The 24,062-nt window shown below is 32.8% G+C and overlaps 1 protein-coding gene across 1 annotated transcript in view; it reads right to left on the bottom strand.

The window, feature by feature from the left end:
* Positions 1-24,062, bottom strand: part of LOC140438167 (lachesin-like) — a 479,820-nt gene that overhangs the window by 27,220 nt on the left and 428,538 nt on the right. The window contains exons 4-6 of the mRNA XM_072527880.1: positions 23,366-23,524; positions 19,978-20,106; positions 8,638-8,775 (exon numbers count right to left, since the gene is read on the bottom strand). Coding sequence (XP_072383981.1) covers positions 8,638-8,775; positions 19,978-20,106; positions 23,366-23,524 — 426 coding nt within the window. The remainder of the gene's footprint in view (positions 1-8,637; positions 8,776-19,977; positions 20,107-23,365; positions 23,525-24,062) is intronic.

The raw sequence follows: 24,062 nt of genomic DNA, 5'->3' as shown, positions 1-24,062 counted from the left end.
AATTTTAACAATATTCTACAATTTAAAGAGGATATAAAGAGGACGGCACTACATGTGAAATTTTAAAACCGTCAAAATTTTTCTTGGGCGTACAAAACCTAAGCGGTATAATTGAAAATGTGTCAATGTGTTTTACAATCCTCTCCCCTCAATGCTACCTGGTTTTACCTTACCTAAACAATAATAAGTTTTTGTTATAATAATTTACGAAACCAAGAATGTCGATTCGTTGATTGGTTCGTCTAAAAGTAGTAGTATTTGCTAAAGTCCAAAACAATCACTTAATAATTCGATTTTTTTAAAACAGTGCATTTGAATGAAAACTGAATTAAAAATACTTTATTAATATTATTACAGCATCTGTACAGCTTTCCTTAGATTTCCTGGTAATTTACTGTAGTTTCAATAGTAATTTTAATTTTTATCATTTGCATGTTTTAATTAGCTACACTATTTATAGACTAATTATTTTAAAATTTTAAACCCCAATTCACACTCCTTTCAATTCAATAATTTAGGCGGTACCATAAATTGTTCAACCCACTGTGCTGTAGAATAACTGTTTTAATTACTTAGCTACAAAAAAGGAGGTTTTCTGTGACTTGTGACTAATATATTTTCTAGCATTGCCTAAAAATCTATTGATTTGTCGATACAGGCAAAACAATGATTCAGTAGGTACCAATAATCGTGGCATGAGTAATTTGTAGGTTTGGTATAAATAGCCAGTTTTTCTGTACTACACGAATAAAACGATAACGTTGAATTGTTTTTGTTAGGTATATATTATTATGTAGAAAATGGCAGAATTTAGTAAATAAAGAACCTAGTTTCATTTAAATAATTCATATTTAGTAGATTTATCGATTACTATTCGTTAAAATATACAAATATCTCAACTGAAGGAGTTAGAATAACAGGGGTTCAAGTGCAATTTTTTGAATATTGAGTTAAATACAGATTTGAATACCTAAAGTATAGTTTTATTAATTTTAAAAGAGGATCTAAGTCTTTACTACAGTTTTTCTTTCTTCATCGATAAGTAGAAGAGCAATTGCACATAATTTTTGTCGCGAAAAGCGAGAACACATTCATCTTCACCGCACCAAACTGAAACGTTCTATGTATGTAAATGTGAACGCGCAATCCGATTGCTGGACTGGAAACGCTAACTGCCGGAAACTATACGTGCATGACAATATGCCGCGACCTTTACCCTGAAAAATAGGTTTCATAATATAAGGTCAATGTTAACCACAAGGCTTGGGTTGTAGTTAACCTACAAAATTTTTAACCTGAAGTTAGCGTGTGCATTTAGAGCTTGACCCACGGTTTGTAGACTTACTACGGTTGCCTCTTCCGCCAACCAATGAACATTAAGCCCGAAACTGTACTCTCGTGACGTAATTCTTCCCCTTCAACCAATCAACACTGCAATCGACCTGCTCTCTACATTCAGTTTCAATCGTGAATAAATGGGTTTTGTATTCTTGTGTACTCTGGTGACGTAACTCAAGCATCCCCACCCCAGTCGGAAGAGGCAACCGTAGTAAGTCTACGAACCGTGAGCTTAACCAGGATATGCTAACCCAGCGGTTCTCAACCTTTTAGCACTGGCGCCCCCTTTGAACACTGAAGATAGCTCACGTATCCCCTCCAGTCAATAATTGGTTGGTTCAAGTTAGAACAGTGAAATTGTGAAACTGACGATGCTAACTCTACGTTAGCAAAAGCTGGGATGCAAAATAAAAATCCAGATATATTTAAATACGAAAGTTTATTTGATGTCTCATTAAACTTAACATTGTTTATTTATTTGAGAAAAATAATAATCAAAAGATCAAATACGCATATAAAGTTGAAAGTCTTATATGAGTATTTTTGCACTTTCAATGAGAGGGTTGGCATTGTCTGTTCTTGACAAGTTTTTCGATATTAGGTTGAAACTGTATCAGAGAACACCTCAAGTCACTTTCAACGTCCAGCCTTGAACGGTATTTTGATTTTATATATGCCAATGCAGAAAAACCAGATTCGCAAAGATATGTGGATGAAAACTGGACTAATTACTTCGCAGATATTAAAGCCACTTCTGGGTAAACAGGAAAGTAGGTTAACCAAAATTCTTCCAATACCATGTTTGCAAAATCTGCTTTTGCTTTTGAATCACATTTTAGGTCAATTGTCTGCTCTTGAAGGTTAACTGGAAGAATGTCAACTTCGATATGAAAAGGATCTCTTGTCAACTTAAATTCCCGGTTTTCCGAGCTAACATCTGGAAAGTATTTTCGAATTTGATTTTTCAGTTCTTCCAAATGCCGTGATATGACGTCTTTCAAATCCGAACCTAGATGTAGTGAAAGGGTTTGAATATCATTGAGGAGTTCAGATTCAGGACATTAAGTGTCTGAAAAAAGTCAGACAAATAAGCCAAGTAAAAGATATTTTTATCATCTGTAAATCTTCTGTGAAGATCTTCTTGTTTTGAAGTCATTAACAAAATTTCAACTTCTGACTTTAAATTGAATAATCTTGCAAGCATATTTACTTTGGATAACCACCGGACTTCTTTGTGAAACAGGAGGGTTTCCTGATCACTATTCAGTTCTTGACATAGTGCCTGAAAGGGCCTAGTGTTTAATGCGCTGGATTTGATGTGGTTAAAATTTAAATTGCTAAGTTTAATGTGACGTTGAGAGGTTCAGGTAAAGTCTGACTAGCTAAAGCTTGTCTGTGAATAATGCAGTGAGAACCAATTATCCTAGGGTTCTTCTTTTTTGCCAATTCCATAAATCCAGATCGACATCCTGTCATGGCTTGGGCCCCATCAGTACATATGTCAATTACTTTCTCCCATGGAAGTTTATTAATTACTAAAAAATCTTCAAGAGCAGAAAATATATCAATGGCTTTAGTTGTTGTTTCAAGAGATGTTGAAAACAATATCTCCTCCAGGAACCGTTTTCTGTCAATAAATTGACAGTAAAACAGTAATTGTGCATGCTTTGAAATATCAGTTGTTTCGTCACACTGCAAAGAAAAAAACGATGAACCTTTTAATTTTTGCAATAGATGATTTTTTTAAATCCAGAGCCCTGTCATCGATTCTACGTTTTACTGTGTCGTTTGAGAGAGAAATTTTTTCTATTTTCTTACAACTGTCTTCAACTAAGTACGGTACTACAATCAGTAAGTAAACAAGGTTTAATTAGTGACTCACAAATAGTATGTCTTTAACTATCAAAAGTACTATTTTGTATGATGCTTCCACAGCTTTCTCAGTTTCAACACGAAAATTTGCAGTAGAGTCAAGTTTCATACGTTTTAGGCTGCTTTTTTTGGCAATAAAAAATTCTGGGCCTTTATCTTTCAAACGTCCGGGGCGCACTGCATCATTACTAAGAACAGCATGGCAGTTGACACACTCAGGTAAATGAATGCCGTTTTTCTCCATAAAGGCTTGATATAATCGTCTGAATACAATCTTTTCTTTGAAAGTGACTAAATCATTTTCAAAGCTGTTACACAACACTATTAAATAATTCACAAACAATCACTCTGTTATTAAATAACAATTACACTGATTGCTACAAACAGCACACAGACGCTGTCGACTGAGACTGACGCGTGAGACGGAGTCACTGAACTGGAGCCAGGAGTGCTTCCAATACAGTGTTGGTAAATATAATTTGCGCTCCTACGATGTTGCCATATATAAGACTGTGGTGTTTAACTCAGGTTGTGTGTTTGAGTAAAACGATTTTAATCACGTTTAAATAAAGAAATATTTCTAAACAAAATAAAAATACGAAATACAAAATATTTTGTTTTTTTAACAAAATATATGTTTTTTAATTTTAATTTTTTTTTTCTTTGTACCCTCACGCCTCCCCTGAAATTCTCTCACGCCCCCAGGTTGAGAACCACTGTGCTAACCTAATTTCGAATTTTGTTTTGTTGACAGAGTATAGACAGATAGACACGTAAATTATTAATTAATCAGATATGGATTTATATGATGTACATGCTTTTAGCAGTGATGAGGAAGCTGGCATACCAAAAATTATTAGGCACAGAACAAATCATTTTGAAGAACTAGGCCATGAAGATTTTTTCTCTCGGTTTAGATTCTCAAAGAACACAGTTGGAAATACTTTGAACCAAATTGAGGATAAAATTTCTTACCACATTGACAAGTAAGTAGATTAAATTGATTCAGATATATTTTCAATTAAAATATGTTATTTTAGGAATGATGCCCTTAAACCTATGCAGCAGTTACTGCTCACTTTGAATTTTTATGCACATGGTTCATTCTTGCGCACTAGTGGTGATTTCTGTGGAGTCAGTAAAGCAACAAGTAGCAGTGTTGTAAAAAGAGTCAGTGTAGCCTTGGAAAATTTGTTACCAATTTACATAAGAATTCCTAAAGTTGATGAAGTAAATAAAGTAAGGCAACAATTTTACAATATTGAACGTTTTCCTAGATGCATAGGAGCCATTGATTACACACATATAATAATTCAGTCTCCAGGTGAGGCTAACGAAGAAATTTATAGGAATCGAAAGAATTTTTTTTCATTAAATGTTCAAACTATTTCAGATCCAAACCTAAAAATAAGAAATACTGTTGCTAGATGGCCTGGTTTTACTCATGATGCACATATATTTCGAAATTCAAATATCTGTGCATTTTTTGAATAAGGTCATAGGACCTACTAGGACATAGTGGCTATACAATTAAAAATTGCCTAATAAAACCTTGGCCCATGTCACAAATGCAGCTAAATAACTTTAATAAGTCTCAGATAAGAACCAGAAATGTTGCAGAGTGACAGTATGGTGTATGGAACCGAAGATTTCCTTCTTTACCAATGGGACTCAGAGTAAAATTGGAAAGTGTTCATCCAATAATAGTGGTCACTGCTGTTCTCCACAATATTGCTTGTGATGCAAATGAAAATGATCCACCCCAGTGCATCAATAGTAAGAAAGAGCAATTTTACAAATAATATTCATGCAGTAAATCGCACACCTATTCAAAAAGAGAAATAACTCAAAATTTGCATTTATTGAGTTTTCATCATAAAGTGAAATAACTATGCAAGGAGAATGACAGTTCAACCTTTGGCGCATTACGATGAAAAATGAAGGAGATAGATGACAGTGTTTCTCTTTTTGACTAACAGGCGGGAACAAGTTGATACCGATAAAGTAATCAAATTCAGTAATGAGTCGGTGTTATGAGAGCTAAGAGCTGTGCAGTGAGTTAAAAAGGTGGAGTAACTCGAAATCATTTGGTGTTATACTATCAGGTAATTATTTAATATACGTTTATTTCTTCCAAAAGTGCATTAATTTAGAGTTGTTTCACTTTATTAGAAACGTTGACATCGTTTTTTCCTGTAACATTGTGACTTATTACAGTTTAGTATAAATTACATCAGAGGAGTATAAAAAATATTTTAAGTTAATGCATTTTTTGATTAAAATATTTAACCAAATCATGACTGATTAAGTATTGCTTCAGTATTATATTAAGATATCAGAAAATTAGTCATTTTTTGTGTTACTTCTGTTTAATAATTATTGTCCAATTATTTTATAATTTAAACTTGAAAACAACTAATTATTGTTAGTAAGTGGTTATTTAATATTTTTTATGATATAAAACATAATTTTAAGCGGTATATTTATTTTTAGACTTTAAGATGTCTTCGAGGACACGAAAAATACTCGGCTTAGTTGTTGAAAATACAGTGTTGAATTCTAAAAACGTTTTATCGGATTATAATTCAACTGAGAAATCTAATCATAAGGTGAGTATTTAAAATTGTTACATGATATTTGACTGAGCATTGCCTCTAATTCCTCTTTTGATTTTAGTTATATCTCAGTTTGCAAACATACAACCATTAGTACCTTAGATGACACTGACGGTAGTTTATCTGACAATGAAGATATTGTTACTGGATGCTTAACTACGAAGGAAGGACACCGTCTAATTCAGTCTTCATCAAATAGTTCATCATCGTCAGCTTCATCTTTGGATTCATCCGATAGTTCATCTTCGGGCCCGTCCAATTGTTCGCCATCACCAGCAAAAGTAAACTTACTAACTCATATTACTAAAAACGTGACTGTTGATGAACTGGACAGCGATGGCGTTGTAAGTTATTATTTATGGCTGTTAATAGTTATTATAGATACTTTATACTATTAAATTATATTGATCCTTTAGGTAGTAAATCGTCGTCCCAGGGAGTTAAAAAAGGTTTAAAATTATTACACTTCCTCTTTATGTACTGATGAAAGTGATGCTGATTTAAGCGATACAGATCCAACATTCATTGACATTGAACCTAAAAGAAAGAGAAACTACTTTTTTGAAAATTTGAGATCTGCTTCCACCAGTTCGGCAAATTCTAATCGTTCTTCTGGTAATTACATTCCAAAAAAGGGACGCAAACGAACTAAAAACCCTTCCTAATCGAAACAGAATAAACTTAAGTGCAGGCGTAATACAGGAAAATCATATGTATCTATGTCGCAAACAAAGAAGACTATTCCACTATTCCAGCCAGGTGTCTTAAAGAACCATGCAAAGAAAAATGTAGACTTAAATGTACTACACAGATTAATATAGAGTGCAGGTATGAACTTTTTAAGAAATTTTGGGATTTAGGTGATTTAAGTAAACAAAGAGCATACATAAGTGCCAGTATGATTGACATTCAGTCTAAATACAAATATAGCAATGCTCAGAGGCCCAGACACAACAATAAAGCCTTTTATTTCATTATGAATAATACGACGATTAGAGTTTGTAAAACTTTTTACAAGGCTACATTGCACATCTCCGATAGGATGATATTTACGGTACAGAATAAAATGAACAACAACGATTTTTCGCAAACTGACAATGATTTTAAGCTAAAACAAGAAAATGACAATAGAGACGCAGGTAATTATAATAAATATTACAAAATATTTACAACTCTCCTTTAATCTCTCCTTTTTTTAACCAAAAAAGGATCAATGTGATCTATGCACCTCGTATAATAATTCTAATGCTTAACAAAAGAAGGACTTGGAAGGAAAATAACAAACGCATATAAAAGAGAAAAACTATTAATAACTATTAACATCTCTACATCTTCATGCTGTGCTAAGATTGGCAATAAAAAGCATAACACATAAATATTTAATACGGGACCACACGCAGAATGAGGCTGATAGTTTCCATAGCCTAATTGAAAAGGAAATTAAAAAAAAATTAAAATCTGGTCCGATATACACACCAGGCCAATATATTGCTTTAATTAAGAATGCCAAAAAGTCTCCATCTTCGATAATTGTTCATGAACTAAATTTTGAATCATTTCACGATTTAAAATAATGTTACATAATGACATAATGTTAAATGGAACGAAATTAAAATTTTGAAAATCGCTAAAGAAAATCCTTTTATTATTTCTTATAAGACATCATACAAAGATGAAAATTACTGGGAAGTAAATGTTACTTACTTACTTAATTACAGAAATAGAACTTCAAGCAGCCTATTGTGATAAACAAAAAATAAGTGAAAATAAGAAACAAGACTTAAAAGAACTAATTTCAAAAGGATTAATTCCTTCTTTTTATGCTGGGTTTTATAATTCTATATTTTTAGTTTTTTTTAAATATATTGATTATGACTATTATGAGTATAATCAAACTTAGGTATAAATTGTTTAATAAAAATGTGTTATTTAATTTTGTATATTCTAATGTAAAATTTTTTCTTTAATAATTAAAGATAAAACAAAAACACACGACTTTTTATTTAAAAGAATCCTATTTTATTTGTGAACAAAGATAATTATTTCAGTGGTTTATTTTTCTAGTATAAGTCAATACCGCAATAAGTCTAAATAGTTCACCTACATGATACTTGACTTTAATATAAAACTGCAATATTTAAAATTGTTTCGACTTTGTCTAATTTATGACATTATATTTTTCATCAAAGAGTGAAATAAATACGAACTTTTTTTATAAAATTAATTCAAACGTATTACAGTTTAAAAATATAAAAATGTGGAATCACAATATAATAATGCATTAATTACATTACCCACTCATACTTTTGGAATTGCTATAAACCATTTTTATATTTTTTTTATAGCAAATTAAGTTGTCTATAAAATATTATCAAACTTTAAATGCGTTTTTCCACCAAATTGAAATTTTGAGTTATTTCTTTTTCTTAATAAAGGTACGAAATATCGATGAAATGTTTCAATTTTTTCTACTGTATTAATAATTGGTTTCTTATATGTAATCTTTGTTTAACTGGCATTTGTTTATTTATTTTGAGAAAACATTATTGAATGCTTGTATTTATGTTTTCCAAGTTCTACTGACATATCCTGTATCCCTAAATTTTTATTTAATTCTGTTTGTTTAAATGTACTTCTTTATTAAATAAATATTTTGTTTTAAAATTGTCTTTTCTATACTATACATACACCGAATTAAGAATTATTCTATTAAATTCTAAAATGCGAGTAAAAGTCACAGTACTAATTTCCATTAGACGTGCCATCCCGGAATTTTCCCAAAGGACAAGCTCTTTAGAACTATTCTACTTACTGTGTGGAATAATTTCTCCGGTGTCTTTAGTCCAATAGTTTATCGACTTCGGAAAAGCTTGAGAAAAACATTCCAGAGTAACTTGCTGATCATCGTAAGCACCTATTAGCTGATATTGAATCCACACAGACGGTGCAACTGTAAAAATATAAATAGTTTTACTGCGTAATTCGTATGGTTTAATTGTTTTTTAATCTTTAAAATAAATTCAGAAAAATTCCACAATAATACATAACAAAGACCAAAATCCTTCATTATTTGTAAATTGATATTTTTCTGACGGAACTACAACGTTTTAAAAACATACTTTTTTATTAACGAATACATAGATGAAAAAACATGAAGTCAAGAGAATTGAGTACATTATTTTTACTATTACAGTAAAAATAATATAAACAGTTATGTTACTGCGTATATTTTTAATAAGTTAAACATTAAATAAGAAATGGCTTGTTTCCCCCTCTTTTTTTGCATTTATTGCTGTATTTTGCAGCAAGGGTAATAACGTAAAACATTGTTAACCAGTCATATCTTATAGGCAATTCAATTGCTGTTTTATTTTATTACGACATTGCTTCAAGAGAATCGTTTTAAAGTTGTTATAAGCAGGGATAGTTTTAATAATTTTTAAATACTTTAATTTTAAATAATTGATGGATTCGACCGTTACTTGATGGAAATTCATTTTATGTAACAATAAAATACTGAAAACTTTGTTTTCAAAACTTCCACAAAATTTATTTTAAACTCTTATTACTATAGCTGTTTCGGCTGATTGCCTTTCTCAAGTGATCTATTTTTGGCATGTGTTTACACTTTATAGTCTCTAATGAAATAGGTTGAGGAGGGGAGAACTGTTTGTCTCAAGTTGGTTATTCAGAATTATATCTGTGTTTTTTAATTTGTTGATTTCCATAGATTCTAACAAAGACAGCTTAAGGCCTTTATTTTGAATGTGAAGAATTTTAAATTCGTCATTAAAAGAATGATTATGATCTAGAAGGTGAAGTGCGTATGTAGAATCTGTTTTTCTATTATTGAAAGCACTTTTATGATCTGCTATTCGTTTATTAAAATTTCTACCAGTTTGACCGATGTAAGTTTTTATGCAGTCGCCACATTTAAGTTTGTACACACCACTGTGTAAGTGTTTCTTATTTTGGCTCTTGTTGTTTTTAATATATTTGCCTAGGTTGTTATTTGTTCTGAAATCTGGTGTTATTCCTTTCTTTTTTATGTGTTTGGCTATTTTTGTTGATCTTTTGCCTGTATAAGTAATCGAGCAGAAGGTACTTGGTTTTTCCTCTGGTGGTGGAAATACTAATTTCAGGGCTTTCTTGTGTAGTTTTTGATTGTATTAATTGTTTGTTTGTTGTATCCATTGTTTACTGCTATTTGCTTAATGATATTTAATTCTGTCTCAAAATTGTATTTTGACATCGGAATTTCTATTAATCTATGTAACATACTATGATAGGCTGCCAGTTTATGTTGTGTGGGATATGGGATTATGCATTGTGTATAGTCGTGTCAGTATGGGTAGGTTTATGAAATATGGAGAAGTCATGATTGTTTTTAAGTCTGATAATTTTTAAATCTAAAACATTTATGGATTGATTTTGTTCTGTTTCTATTGTAAATTCAATATGACTATGAAGTGAATTAATATACGATAAAAATTGGTCGAGTTGCCTGTTAGTTCCTGTGAAACATACCAGTACGCCGTCTACGTATCTCCACCAATATAAAAACTGTTTGAATATGGGATGTTTTTAATCTTTTTTTAAAGAATTTAAAATTCTTCACATTCAAAATAAAGGCCTTAAGCTATCTTTGTTAGAATCTATGGAAATCAACAAATTAAAAAACACAGATATAATTCTGAATGACCAACTTGAGACAAACAGTTCTCCCCTCCTCAATCTATTTCATTAGAGAGTATAAAGTGTAAACGCATGCCAAAAATAGATCACTTGAGAAAGACAATAAGCTGAAACAGCTGTAGTGATAAGAGTGTAAAATAAATTTTGTGGAAGTTTTGAAAACAAAGTTTTTAGTGTTTTACTGTTACTTTAATTTTAATATTAATATTCACGACCTTTTTAAATCGGAGGAAAACTCAATTTTTATTACTGAAGATATCACACAACTTTTTCTGCAAAAATCAGAATGCTACCCCTACCCCCCCCCCCCATCCACTCAAGACAGATCCGCTCTGGAATACAAGTGCATTCACTCCAACGGTTTCTAAGTCATCTCGTCAAACAAAATACAACGGTTAATTTCTCATTTTAATGAGTTAGAAGCCTGCAATGTTCAAACAAATGTTTAACAGGCCCTGTCACAGTTGTACCTATTGGTAGACGTTACAAGATACGGTTGTTTGCTATAAAGCATTTTTGTCTTTAAACGGAATCACTAATCACCGTGTTTAATCTAAAAAGTAAAATCTGCTTGAATTTGACATAATAAGTTGACCGATGAAACAAGAACACTACATTTCGACAGATATTTAGGATAATTTCAATGTATCGTCAGGCTATCCACGTACAGATACATGCTGTTTTGACATAAAAGCTCTTTGAACACTGCAATTCGACGCCCAAAAAGACAAAAATGTGTCTAAGAAATAGGCTCTTCTTAAACTTATGACAGGAAGACCATGTAATCATGATACCGAAAATCGGGAAAAAATGATAGGCCCATTAGCTTAATTCCAGTAATCCGCAAGGTAGTAGAGCCAGTCATTCAAAATATACTCCAGTCAGAAACAGACAGGATAACATTAATCTCAGAAGCAAAATTCAGAGCTGAACATTCCAGCCAACTACAAGTACTTATACTTACATAGTGCGTAGCAGCTCGGTTGGTTTCATGACAGGCAATATACAGGGGCAGTCTGTTTGGATGTAAGCGAAGCCTTCGATAGAGTGTGGTATAAATAATTAATATATAAAATGAGAGATTAAAGATACAGAGGAACCATGACGAGACTCATCTCTCCCCGTATCTAAGAGACCAGAGGTCAAATAGGACCAGTTCTCTCTGAACACGGAACCCCGGAAGCTGTAGTACCATAGGGAGCGGTCTTATCATCCTTTCTGTAGAGCATATATACATCAGACGTTCCGAGAACAACCGGAACACTACTCAGCCTTTACGCATACGACACTGCAATCGCGGCAAAACCGGAACACTACTCAGCCTTTACGCATACGATACTGAAATCGCGGCAAAACACAGAAATTTGGATATAGCTGTAAGAAATCTACAGACGGCACTACAAAAAGTAAGAGAATGGAGTATTCAATGGAGAATAACCATCAATCCAGAAAAGACTCAGGTGGTTATCTTAAAAAAAGAGAGTCTATAATAACAGTTAACAGTGCAAGACAGACTCATCGAATGACAGAATAAAGCTAATTACCTAGGAGTCATAATAGACCAATCTTGAACTTAGAACTCTCACACCACAAGTGAAAGGGGCAGTCAAGAAAACAGCGACAGAGCCACAAAAAAATACTAGCAAATCCTAAAAAACGGGCAAGGGGGCACACACACTCGAGCGTCGAGTCGCCGAACTGGGTTTATTCCTGAGGGGGACTGGGCGCCTGAGCAATCAGTGCATTTCAAAGATAAGTGAGTAGAGACGATAGCGGGACTATACTGTCCCGCATAACTCGATGAAAGATATCATGTAGGGGTTCTTGTACTCAGGACTCCCACATGGCAAGCATTTTGACGATTGGAGCCTACATAGTGCATTACCGTATGGGAGGGGAGGTAAAGGACAGTCTGGGACATTGTGGTGGAGTAGAGTGGTCCCTGATTTACAAATATCAATCCCTTTTACCCTAATGAATTGTATACCTGAATGTTATTTTTGGGGTATGCAAGTCTCATAGGCTGGGTTTAGTTCTATTGCTTGCTGGCTTGACAAGAATATGAGAAGAAGCAAAATTGTATTATTTTTATATAAAACGTAACGTAATAAAGTATTAATTCCCAATGAACAACCTAATAAAATACTGGAAAACAACTTTAGGAGAATAGAAATATAAAACAATCAATACCAATCCTTAAAGTATCACAAAGAAATTTAAAATTTTTACGGGAAATAAATCAACGCATAATTCTCTGATTCCATTCATACCGATTCCTAAGAAGATATGAGTATTTGAATGGAAGTTATGATCGGTATAAAAACATCAAGTTGATAAATTTATAACAGATTGCGTGTCACAGAAAGCTGGAAATTTTGGCAGAAAATATTTGAACTGTTGTGTCGGAGGCGTGGTAAATATCAAGTCAAATCTATTTATAAATATCGCTTAAAGTAAAATTATAGGCGCACGTGCAAACAAAAAACAAATATTACAATAAACCGATGTAGATCCGGGGAGAGAGATAAAAGTTAAAGGCTTTTCTTTCCTTAATGTTTTATTGAACGGAGTGTATCGTGATATCGTATATTCGGAATTATGTATGAATTGGAATGTGAATCAAACACAAAAGTTCTGGATTTCGATTAAGGGGGAGCTGGTGCAGATCCTTAGGGAGATTTTGATAACGTAAATACAGGTTGAAGTTGAATCATTTTCTTGAAAATAATATGAAAATAATTACAGGTACGCTCCAGTTATTTGCAATTAAATTACATGCTAAATATAAAATTATTCATGCATTAGCAACTAAATTATACAAATCGTTGTGGATCTGGAAAAAAGTTTATATAGCTCATTTATTATAAACAAGCTGGCGCCATTGTCTGGACAGTACACCAACCTGACTTAAAAATCGTTAAATTAAGTGTATAGGAAACATCGAATATATAAATATATTAGTACAGAAAGATTACACAAAAACACTCGTTGTATATGCTAAATTTATTCAGCAGATTTCTTTCCAGAAAGACGTTCATATCCAAAATATAAACTAGATGTTAAATATCAAATTGTATTCGTAATAATACTACAACAATCCATTGTTATACCTATATTCATGGATTATTTATATATTAATTAACTCCGTCCATACTATTGCCGGTTGTTGCCTGTTGCTCTGTTAAAGGAGGATGCAGTCTAAAGTCAATGTGCGGGGCCATGTTTAACATCCAAGAAACACGTAAAGTACCTGGGAGTGACGTTGCATCAGAATGGAAAATGGTGGTAGCACGTGCGAGAGGTGACAAGGAAGGCTGCTATTGAGGAGGGTGATTCCCAACATTGGGGGATCCAAATCCTAAAGGGGGAGGGCCTTACACGGCGTTGTGCAGTGGATTGTCCTCTACGCGGCACCAGTCTGAAGTGGGCCGGTAGAGATAACGGCCTACAGGAGGCTCATGACACGAGTGGACAGAACAAGTCTATTGTAAGTGGCATGCGCCTACAGCACTGTGTCTGCGGCAGCCTTGTGGACCATTATTGGATGTGTTCCGTTGCATGATTTGGCAGTAGAAAGAAAAGAGCTGTATGAGAGAAAAGACCTAAACCTTACTATGGCCGAGAGAAGACAGAAAATGGAAAGGTTATTTGAAAGAAAGCAAGAAGAATGGAACAACACGAAGGATGTGGCACAGTGAACAAAGATGCTGATCTCGCACGTAAGAGATTGGGTGTACTGTGACCATATGTGACTGGATTATTTCCTAACGCAGGTGCTTACAGGACACGGGTGTTTTAGGCCCACCTTTCTAGATTCTGAATTGACACGGATGAATGCCTATACTGTGGACACTCGGATACTGTGATATATACGATGTTAAAGTGCAACAGATGGATAGCAGAAAAGAACAGAATCGAAATAGACACAGGAGTGAATTTTGTTACAGTGAAAGAAATGATTAAAAATAAAGCAGGTTGGACTAGTGTACACAACTATATCCGTTCAGTAATCAAGAAAAAGAAGAGGAAGAAAGACAGCTGGACCAACCACAAAGGTAAGAGGGAAAGATGCTTGAAGTTGAGGGTAGAAAAGTGAGTCGGACTGTATAAGCTAGACTGTGTGAGTTCAACTGTGTGAGTCAGACTGTGATAAGGAGGAAATGCCCGTCCGGGAGTGATACCGTACTAGGAGCGATAAGGATCTTCCACGCGCTACCCGGACCGGGATTCTTCTAAAAAAACCGTTTTTGGGACCAAAGAAGGGGACAGGGAGACTCCTTGCTGACAGTCTGTGGATAAATGAAGCTAGTGCTTCGAAAGTGACGCCGGCTTTGTAGCAGCCATTCCGCTTTTGTATCGCTGGATGCCAAAGGAAGGTTTGGTTTAGCAGGTACGCGTTCGGTGTAGACTCGGCGACAAGAGGGCAATTTAAGGTACCTCTGAAACTATCGCTGGGAGTACGAAGAACAAATTCTGCACTAAGATATGTCAAGCGGCATCCTGGACTGAGATGTCTTTTGAAAATTTCAGTATTATATCAGCAATGTAACGGTTCCTGCAACACCAAAACATCTGTGGGCTCAGCTAATCAGCAATGTATCAAAGGTGTAAAGACAGGAAAGAGATAACCAAAAACTTCGTGTTTTTACTAACACGAGGCAACAATGGTCCCACTCTCACCAAACAATCCTCAAAGAGATAGTGACGGAGAGCAAGTTTAAGAGGCTTGGTGGTGTCATTAAGCAGATCGGCCGTCTAAAATGGATGCCCGTGGCAACTCCGAATAGGAAACTGATACGGCAAGGACAATAGGTCCAAGACCTGCTTCCAGCCGCTAAAGGGTACCCCTTAGGAAAAAAATCACAGATGTTTTGAATAATTTTTTATATTCATACATGTTTAATTTTAAATTAAGTACCTAAATTATACAATTGGGTATAGTTTTTTATATAATTCAACATTATAATGTATTATAGTTTCAACGATTAACTCCACAAATGATTACAGTCAGGAGATAAAAATAAGAATAGAAAAGGCTAGAGCAAATTTCAACAAAATGAGAAGAGTTCTATGTACCAGGGATTTAAAACTGGAACTAAGAGTTAGGTTGGCGAGGTGCTATGTTTTTTCGACTTTATTTTATGGAATGGAATCTTGGACCTTGAATGCGACATCAATGAAAAAACTGGAATCATTTGAGCTGTGGGTGTACAGAAGAATTCTGAAAATATCATGGACAGAACACGTCACAAACAAAGAGGTTCTGGGAAGGATGAACAAAGAAATGGAAATTTTAAATTCAATAAAAACAAGAAAATTAGAATATCTCGGACATATTACACGTGGAGAGAAATACACCTTGCTCCAACTGATTATGCAGGGAAAGATCCAGGGAAAGAGAAGCATAGGGAGGCGTAGAATGTCATGGCTGCGCAACCTGAGAGAGTGGTACGGATGTACATCAAATGAACTTTTCAGAGCAGCCGTCTCAAAAGTCCGAATAGCTATGATGATTGCCGACCTCCGCCGTGGAGATGGCACTTGAAGAAGTAGATAGTTTCATTGAAATTTTTCATCTAATCTTGGAAAATATTACATTATGCAAAACATAGTTGGGTATGTATATGATTGATATATTTAAAAAAATAATATATAAATAATAATAAAGAGAAAAATAAGACATAAATAAAGAAAAACAGGAAAATATTTAATTAAGAAACAGGTAAGAACGAATGATATAAAATGTAAGAAACCACTGTCTAAATTATTCGAAATTTGGTATAAATATCACTTAATATTAAAAAATAAAGAACAAGGTAAATACACTTTACTACATTTACCGTTCAACAAACGATTTAGATGGAGATATTTCAATAAACTAAAAGTAAGAATATATTTACGTCGAATGTAAGTTTTGCTTTTAATTCGCCTACCTAGATTTTTGCATGTTTCGCTTTAATAATGGCAATAAAAGCGCAGACACGACTATTACATTTATATTTCATGTCCGTTGTGCAATGAACCTATTCAATCACAATTTTTGTTTGGCAGTTTTAAAATAATCTCGGTAAATATAAGCCTTTTTAATAGCGTGCAGAGTATATAGCGAATAGCAATAAAACAACGCGAGTTGTATGTAAGCGGTAACTACGTTTGGTAAAGAAAATAAGTATATATACAGTGTAGGTAAAAGTTTATGGTCGGTATGGTAAAATTTAACAGGATATCTAACGCAGATATAAAATCATATATTCAGCGAACAGACAAAGATAACATATTTCCCCTTGGTCTCCCCTCCATATTTCTTATTGCTGCCCATTGCCCAGTAGTAAGACGATTAATTCCGATTAGTTTCGATTAGTTCCGATTAGTTCCGATCAGAGATATTTTACATATCTCTGGTTCCGATCCTAAGAAACTAGAGGTGGGTCGTTGACATTTTTATCGGAACCGTTTTTCGTAAACTGTAACTAGTTGATTGTTTATCAGTAGTTTCAAATAAGCGAGTACACAAAAAACATATTGGCTATTATATTGAAAGAAACTAAGAATATATTTATTATAACTTAAAAAATAAATTAAACAATACAAATAGTACTTACATTTACATGACACATTAAATCGTGAATCGTCTAAATTGACATTTAAAAACATACGTTTTTCCACTTTTCTTGTTGTTTCTTCTTTTGTTTAAAATTAAACCAGATTTTGAACATGTGTTTACAATGAACAGATTTTGTTACAATACTACAATATTTTATTAATATAGTGGTTAAGTTAGGATATACATGGCGATGGTTTTTCCATGAATGTTGCAATGATTGAAACTTCTCCTGACGCATTTCTGTCTGTTTCGACTACTTCTACTACAAGTACTGACATACTACCACCGCCACCGAAGCGTCAAAAGGTGATGGATACTTCCATTAATAAAAATATTAGTTTAGAACAAAAGAAACAAATAGATATGGATTTAATAAACCTATGCAACGACTCGTTTCATCCGTTTTCCATACTTGAAGAACGAGCTTTTAAAAAGTTTGCAGGGTGGATTCCTGGATATAAACCACCAACAAGAAAAACTTGTTCATTACGTCAGGCTCATTACTTCAGGAATGTTATACCAAAACTAAGCAAATTATTAGATCACAAGTTGTTAAAAAAGTAGAAAATATCTGTATTACTACTGACCTTTGGACATATGGAGTAACTGAGAGTTACATCGCATTAACAGGACAATATTTAACCGAAAATTTAGAATTGAAAACGATTTTATTAGGCTGCTGCCATTTTTCTGGAAACCATAATTCAGAAAAGATCGCTTTTGAAAGTAGTGAAATTATTTCACTAATTTAGTATCCGACGTAGTACAATTACTAATATCGGGTTTAGCAAAAAGTATTGTAAATGTGAACACATGTTCAAAATCTGGTTTAATTTTAAATAAAAGAAGAACACGGTTAACAAGAAGTAAAGTAGAAAAACTTACGTTTTTAAATGTCAATTAAGACGATTCGCGATTTAATAATAACATGTATGTAAATGTAAGTACGATTTACTATTTGTATTGTTTAGTTTATTTTTCAAGTTATAATAAATATATCCTTCATTAGTTTCTTTCACTTCAATAAATATACACATAAACGATAATAGCCATTATGTTTGTTTAGTAGGTACTCTCTTACTTGAAACTACTGTTAAACAATCATAGTTATTGTTTACGAAAATCGGTTTAGTCGCGTTAAGAGCGTAGGCGCAAAATTTCAGGCCAATGCTTTTTAAATGTATTCATTTTTTTCGAATCCTGAGAAAACTAACAAATATTTTTGAAAAATTTAAACGCAGAATGAAAGGTGACATTATTGCCGAGGGCCGAAATAAACAAAAAGTTTTTTTGAATGAGATACTTAAAATTCAAAATCACACTAAATTTTTTCTTTTTTCGCCCCTGTAACTTATTAAAATAAACATTATAGTAGTTTTCAGAGACTTTCGGCCCTCGGTAATAATGTATTCTTTCATTCTGCGTTTAAATTTTTCAAAAATATTTATTAGTTTTCTAAAGGATTCGAAAAAAAAAAAGAATGCCCACCTCTACTCGTTCGTTACCTGTATTCCTACTTTGATTCGGCGCTTTAACTACGCGACATGAGACGTTGCCAAATAATTTCGTATGAAGGTTTATTTATTGTGGAGTTATATATATTTTATTATTTTTATTGGAAATAAGGCACAATGTGACTTTAAAATAAGCTTATTTTGATGTTTAGATTTTTAATTCGGAAATCGTACTTAAAATACGAAACATTAATAAATTTTATTTACATAAAACGATTTCCGAAGTGGAAGTCAAAATGTTAAATTAAACTTATTGTAAAGAAAAATTGTGGCAAATTTAAAATAAAAAACAGTAAGCTGCCATTTAAATCAATTCGCCCAAATTTGATTATCTTAGAACGTTGTTAAAATGCTAAAAAGACAACAGGTCAAATAAAACCAATAAGTTTGGCAACGTTGAACTTCTCCTCTTTTCTTAGTTCCACTAATGCTATTTCGACGATATAATGGGCTGACCTAATATACCTCTCTCTTTTTAAATAGGTGTTTCTCACTCCATCTCACATAAGGTACATACCGACCATAAACTTTTACCTACACTGTATGTATATATATATATATATATATATATATATATATATATATACAATATACTATATATATATATATATATATATATATATATATATATATATATATATATATATATACAAATTACATGTACAATAACCACATGGTCTTTTGCTGTGCTATGTTTGAATCAAATTGTAAACTGTATTTAGTTTCAATTGATTGTTTATACAACCTAACTATTTAATATCTAATATCTTAAGCTTCTTTACATATTATACCATTGACTGCTACATGTCTTTTTGAGGTAACATACTTATATTGACTTTTCTATGGATGTTTGATTTTTAATATTGTTCTTTTTAGATGAATGATGATGCTTTCTGATTAAAGAGCGAAACCCACTACTCTTCGAGTGTTTTACACGTTTTAGAACCAAACCGTTTAGGAAAACATCCACCTGCAGACGAAGTTCATACATGATTAGTTTACTTTCAACAACAATACAAGTAAAATAAACAGGTTACCATATTTTCCTGTTTATCGACATGATATTAATAAATATTATAATAAATAACTAGTCACAAAAACGAATAGAAATATGGACCAGTGTTTTTAAGCTTTTTATGAATTTTTATCAATATTTTTCCATTAATCTTTTGGTTTTCTTGGATTACGGTATCTTGATCGTATGAGATTACAAGAAAATTAAAAAGACATATGTACGAAAATTTTACTAAAAGTTAGTAAAAAAGAAACACAATCCAGAAAAAATGTTTTGATAATATAAAATATTAATATTAAAGTTTATAATAGTAATTTTACTTACATTGAACTACAAGTTTAATGCGCTTGCTCACCGACGGTGGTATTCCATTCGTGGCTATACAAAGATATGGTCCCATGTGTTCTCTTTTTACATTTGTTATATTGAGTACGGGTCCTAATGCACTTAACACTAAAATAAAATAATAAAAGATAGTTAAAATTTATAGTTAGTTAAGCTAGCCTGACATTGAAAATGCAACACCCAGTAAATATGAATATATCTTAATAATTTTTGGTAATCAACTGGGTTCATATAGTGTCATTAAATGATTAAAGTTTCGTAGCAATATAAAAAGGAATCTAATAGATATAGCTTTAATCTAGTCGTTAGAGATTTAATCACTAAAAATCATACGAACATGTTGAATTTTGCTGAGAATGTCAATCAAGACTCCAAAAAAGATGCAAAAAATTTTGACACCTAAAACCCCCGGGAAAACGGGAAACATCTATTTACCAATAAGTATGCTGTAGAAAAAATGTTTCAAACAAAACAATGTAGCCAAGATAATTTTGAACAACAATTTTAATTATCACTTTTTGTGTAGAACGAATCGTTCTCTCGGAAACAACGCTTGAAGCGAACGGCGATTTTAAATGTCACGCGCGAAATCAATTTTTTAAATAAAATTTGTATCAACTGTAAATTCGACATCTTTTGATCCGAGTATCCTATAGACAGAAATTAAAATGGTCTTTTATAGGTCAATAATGCAGCTTTTGTATGAAATTTTTGCATTTTGCCGCAAATGAAATTAGTTTCTTCAAAGCTGTTAAATAAATAAATGTTGCGCGATTTTTGCCATTTTTACGATTCTCACAAGATCAATTAAATGCATCACTTCCATTGATCGGTTACTGTGGAATTTCCATTGCTAGAGCAAAATCTTCGAAACATTTAACCTTTCATAGTACAAAGGACCTCATATCACGGGAAATGCTTCCACAAAGACAGCGTTAGCTTAAATTTATAGATAAAGAAGTGTAATTTTGAAAAAACGTACTTGCAATCGGAAAAAGGGGTTAAATCGTTTTAAATGGAGTACTAAATTACAAACAAAGAAACTGTAGGACACCCATTTAAAACATGCTAGAACAGGCCACAAATTATTTAACCCTGGAATTAAGAAGACAATTTTTAAAAAAAATTGACACTTTTTGCTCTGGAGTGAAACTAAAACAATTGTTTCTAAAATCTCCGTCCAAAATCCAACAACAAATTGAAAACTATAATATTCATAGCCAATAGATAGCCTTAACCTTTTTTTTGTGAAATATTGTTCTGTTCTTTGTGCTTAGGATTTCGATTTGAGAGCACCGATTTTCTCCGCATATTACGTCAACCTATCTATCAACCACTTTAGTCTAGCCCATTTGTGGTATTCCCGGTAGCGAGTTTTTGATTGTTTTTAATAAGTATTTGATTTTTGTAAACATTGTTGGGCCAATTGAACGCCTTTAAGAGAAGCACATTGTAAACAGATTAGAGGAAAAATAAATAAAAAGCTAGAGAATCCAGTCAAAGAGGATATAGAAGAAGAGTGGTAGACCATACAGACAGCCATGTCGGAAGCAGCGGAAAAGTGTATAGGAAGAGAACATATAAAAAGACGGCAATACTGGTTTGATGAAGAATGTAGGAATGCTTTGGAATTTAAGAATTTCTACTAAGAAGTTAAAAAATCCAGAGAAACTGCAAAGAATAATCCACAGTATTGTAGAAAGAAAGAAGGCTTTCTTCTAGGAGAAACAACAGAAACATTAAACAGATGGGTGGAATATTTCGAAGATCTATTAAATACAGATCAACAAGAGGAACTCGAGGGAAATGAGACTGTCAAGAAGATGCAGAAGGGACGTACGAGGAACCAACTTTGAATGAAGTCGAAGAAATAATAACAGACCTAAAAAATAACAAAAGTGCAGGAGAAAGTGGTATCCCAGCTGAAATTGTTAAGGAAGGTGTCGAAAGATTGAAGAAAAGGATATTTCACTTGACATTAATAATTTGGCAAAACGAAGAAATGTCGAAATAATGGAAGAGCGCTCTTATTTGTTCTATCTATAAAAAAGGAGACAAAACGGAGTGCCAAAACTATTAGAAGTAGTCTATCTTAGGATTACATATGCTATTGATCGATTTTAAACAAGCATATGACTCCCTTAATCGAACGATGCTATATGAGCCCATGAGAACAATAGAAATACCAGAAAAGCTTATAAGGCTAGTGAGATAGACGCTAAGGATAACGGCAAATAGGGTAACAATGGAAGGAAGTTTTTCAAGACAGTTCACAGTGAATGGAGGTTTAAAACAAGGGGATTATCAACTAATTTATTCAACCTAGAATTAGAACAAATCGTAAGAAGATCAAATATGAGCACAAACAGGACTATTTTAAATAACAGGGAACAGTGCATAGCGTACGCGGATGATGTGATACTAGCGAGAACAAAAAAACATTTAGAAAAAGTTTCCCAGAAATTTGAAGAAGAAGCGAAAATATATGGATTAATAATAAACCAAACAGAAACGCAATACATAGAAATGAGGGAGACATAACAAATAATATCAAATATATCAAAATGAAAGGAGCAGAGGCTGTCTATAGTTTTGAAAAAGGGTTAGAATTTGAATATTTAGGAGTAACCATAACGAATACGGAAAAAGAAGAAAAAAGAGATAGACCAAAGGTTAATGAAGGGAAGCAGAGCGACAGGGTCACTAAATTCATTACTGAAAGCAAAAAATGTGTCAAGAATAGCTAAACTGCGAGTCTACGAGACAGTAATCAGACCCACAGTGATGTATGCCAGTGAAACGTGGATTATAGATTAGCAGAAAAAAAAGAAAGTAGAGACCTGTGAAAGCAACGTGCTCAGAAGAATATTCTGAAGAATAAAGACGATATAGAATATTTGAAGAAGACGAACAAATAAAAAAATAATGAGGATGTAACCAGCAATTACGGCAAAAATACGAGCCCAAAGAGGGAGATGGCTTGGTCACAATATACGAATGCCAGAGAATCGAAATGTTAAAACAATACTGAACGAGGGAGAAATGAAGAAAAAAGAAGAGGACGTCCAAAAAAGAAATGATTGGAAGCAGTAAAGCAAGATTTGTAAGAAATAGGCGTGGGAAATTGGGGAGAGAAAGCAAGGGATCGAAAGAAACAACAACAATATCCAACATCATTGGATAAATTTAATAATAGGGAAGGTTTCAATGTTTATTGTAAAATTATATTTTTTGTAAGTTTTATATGGAATATTTTATGACTAACTTATAAAATGTATAACTTATTTTTCGTTTTATTATATTTTTTTTATAAAGATATAACTATATATTGAAAAAGTGTTGTGTATTGTAGTTAAATGCGAATTACCTTCAGACCCGTTCTGAAATCGTATGACTTCTCCATCCTCTCTTTTCCACATTATAGCAGGTTCCGGTGAGCCTTTCGCTACACACTGAAGACTAACATTAGATCCTTCATCCACAACCATATCAGTGCTTGTAGGATAGTCTAGTATATCTGGAGGCACTGAAAAAAATATATAATTTTAATATGTAAAGAATTTAAGCAAGGAAATGGATAAAAATTAGTCGATATATGCATATTTTAGATATGTCCGCACTCAATAAGTTATTGCTCGAAGCTTTTTTCTATTTATACTTTTAGCAACTGACTTCAATTGATATTAGTGCAGTACATAAATAATTTTATTATTATTATTATTTATTATTATATAACAAATTAGAAAAGAGGAGCGAGCTACTATTATGCTCAAAAAACATAGATGTTAACAAAGATATTAACACTTGTTGATATGGTGTCTTGATCCAAATTGTTCCAGATATAAAATATTCTATTTGGCAAGAAGTTCATCCAGGACCTTGCAGTAGTCTGTTCCCTCTTTATTTTGTAGCGATGGCCTTTTAATTTTTCGTCTTGATTTAAAGTGAATATGGTATTTAGGTTTCCAAAATTATATTTTAAAATACGGAAGGATATAATTAGGTCACCTTGAAGAGGTCGCTGCTCGAATATCGTAAGATGTGCCATGGAAAGTCTTTCTTCA

This window comes from Diabrotica undecimpunctata, chromosome 4 (genome assembly GCF_040954645.1).
Source record: "Diabrotica undecimpunctata isolate CICGRU chromosome 4, icDiaUnde3, whole genome shotgun sequence".
NCBI classification, from domain to species: domain Eukaryota; kingdom Metazoa; phylum Arthropoda; class Insecta; order Coleoptera; family Chrysomelidae; genus Diabrotica; species Diabrotica undecimpunctata.
Note: the sequence above shows the minus strand (reverse complement) of the source record. Positions and strands in the feature narration are given on the sequence as shown.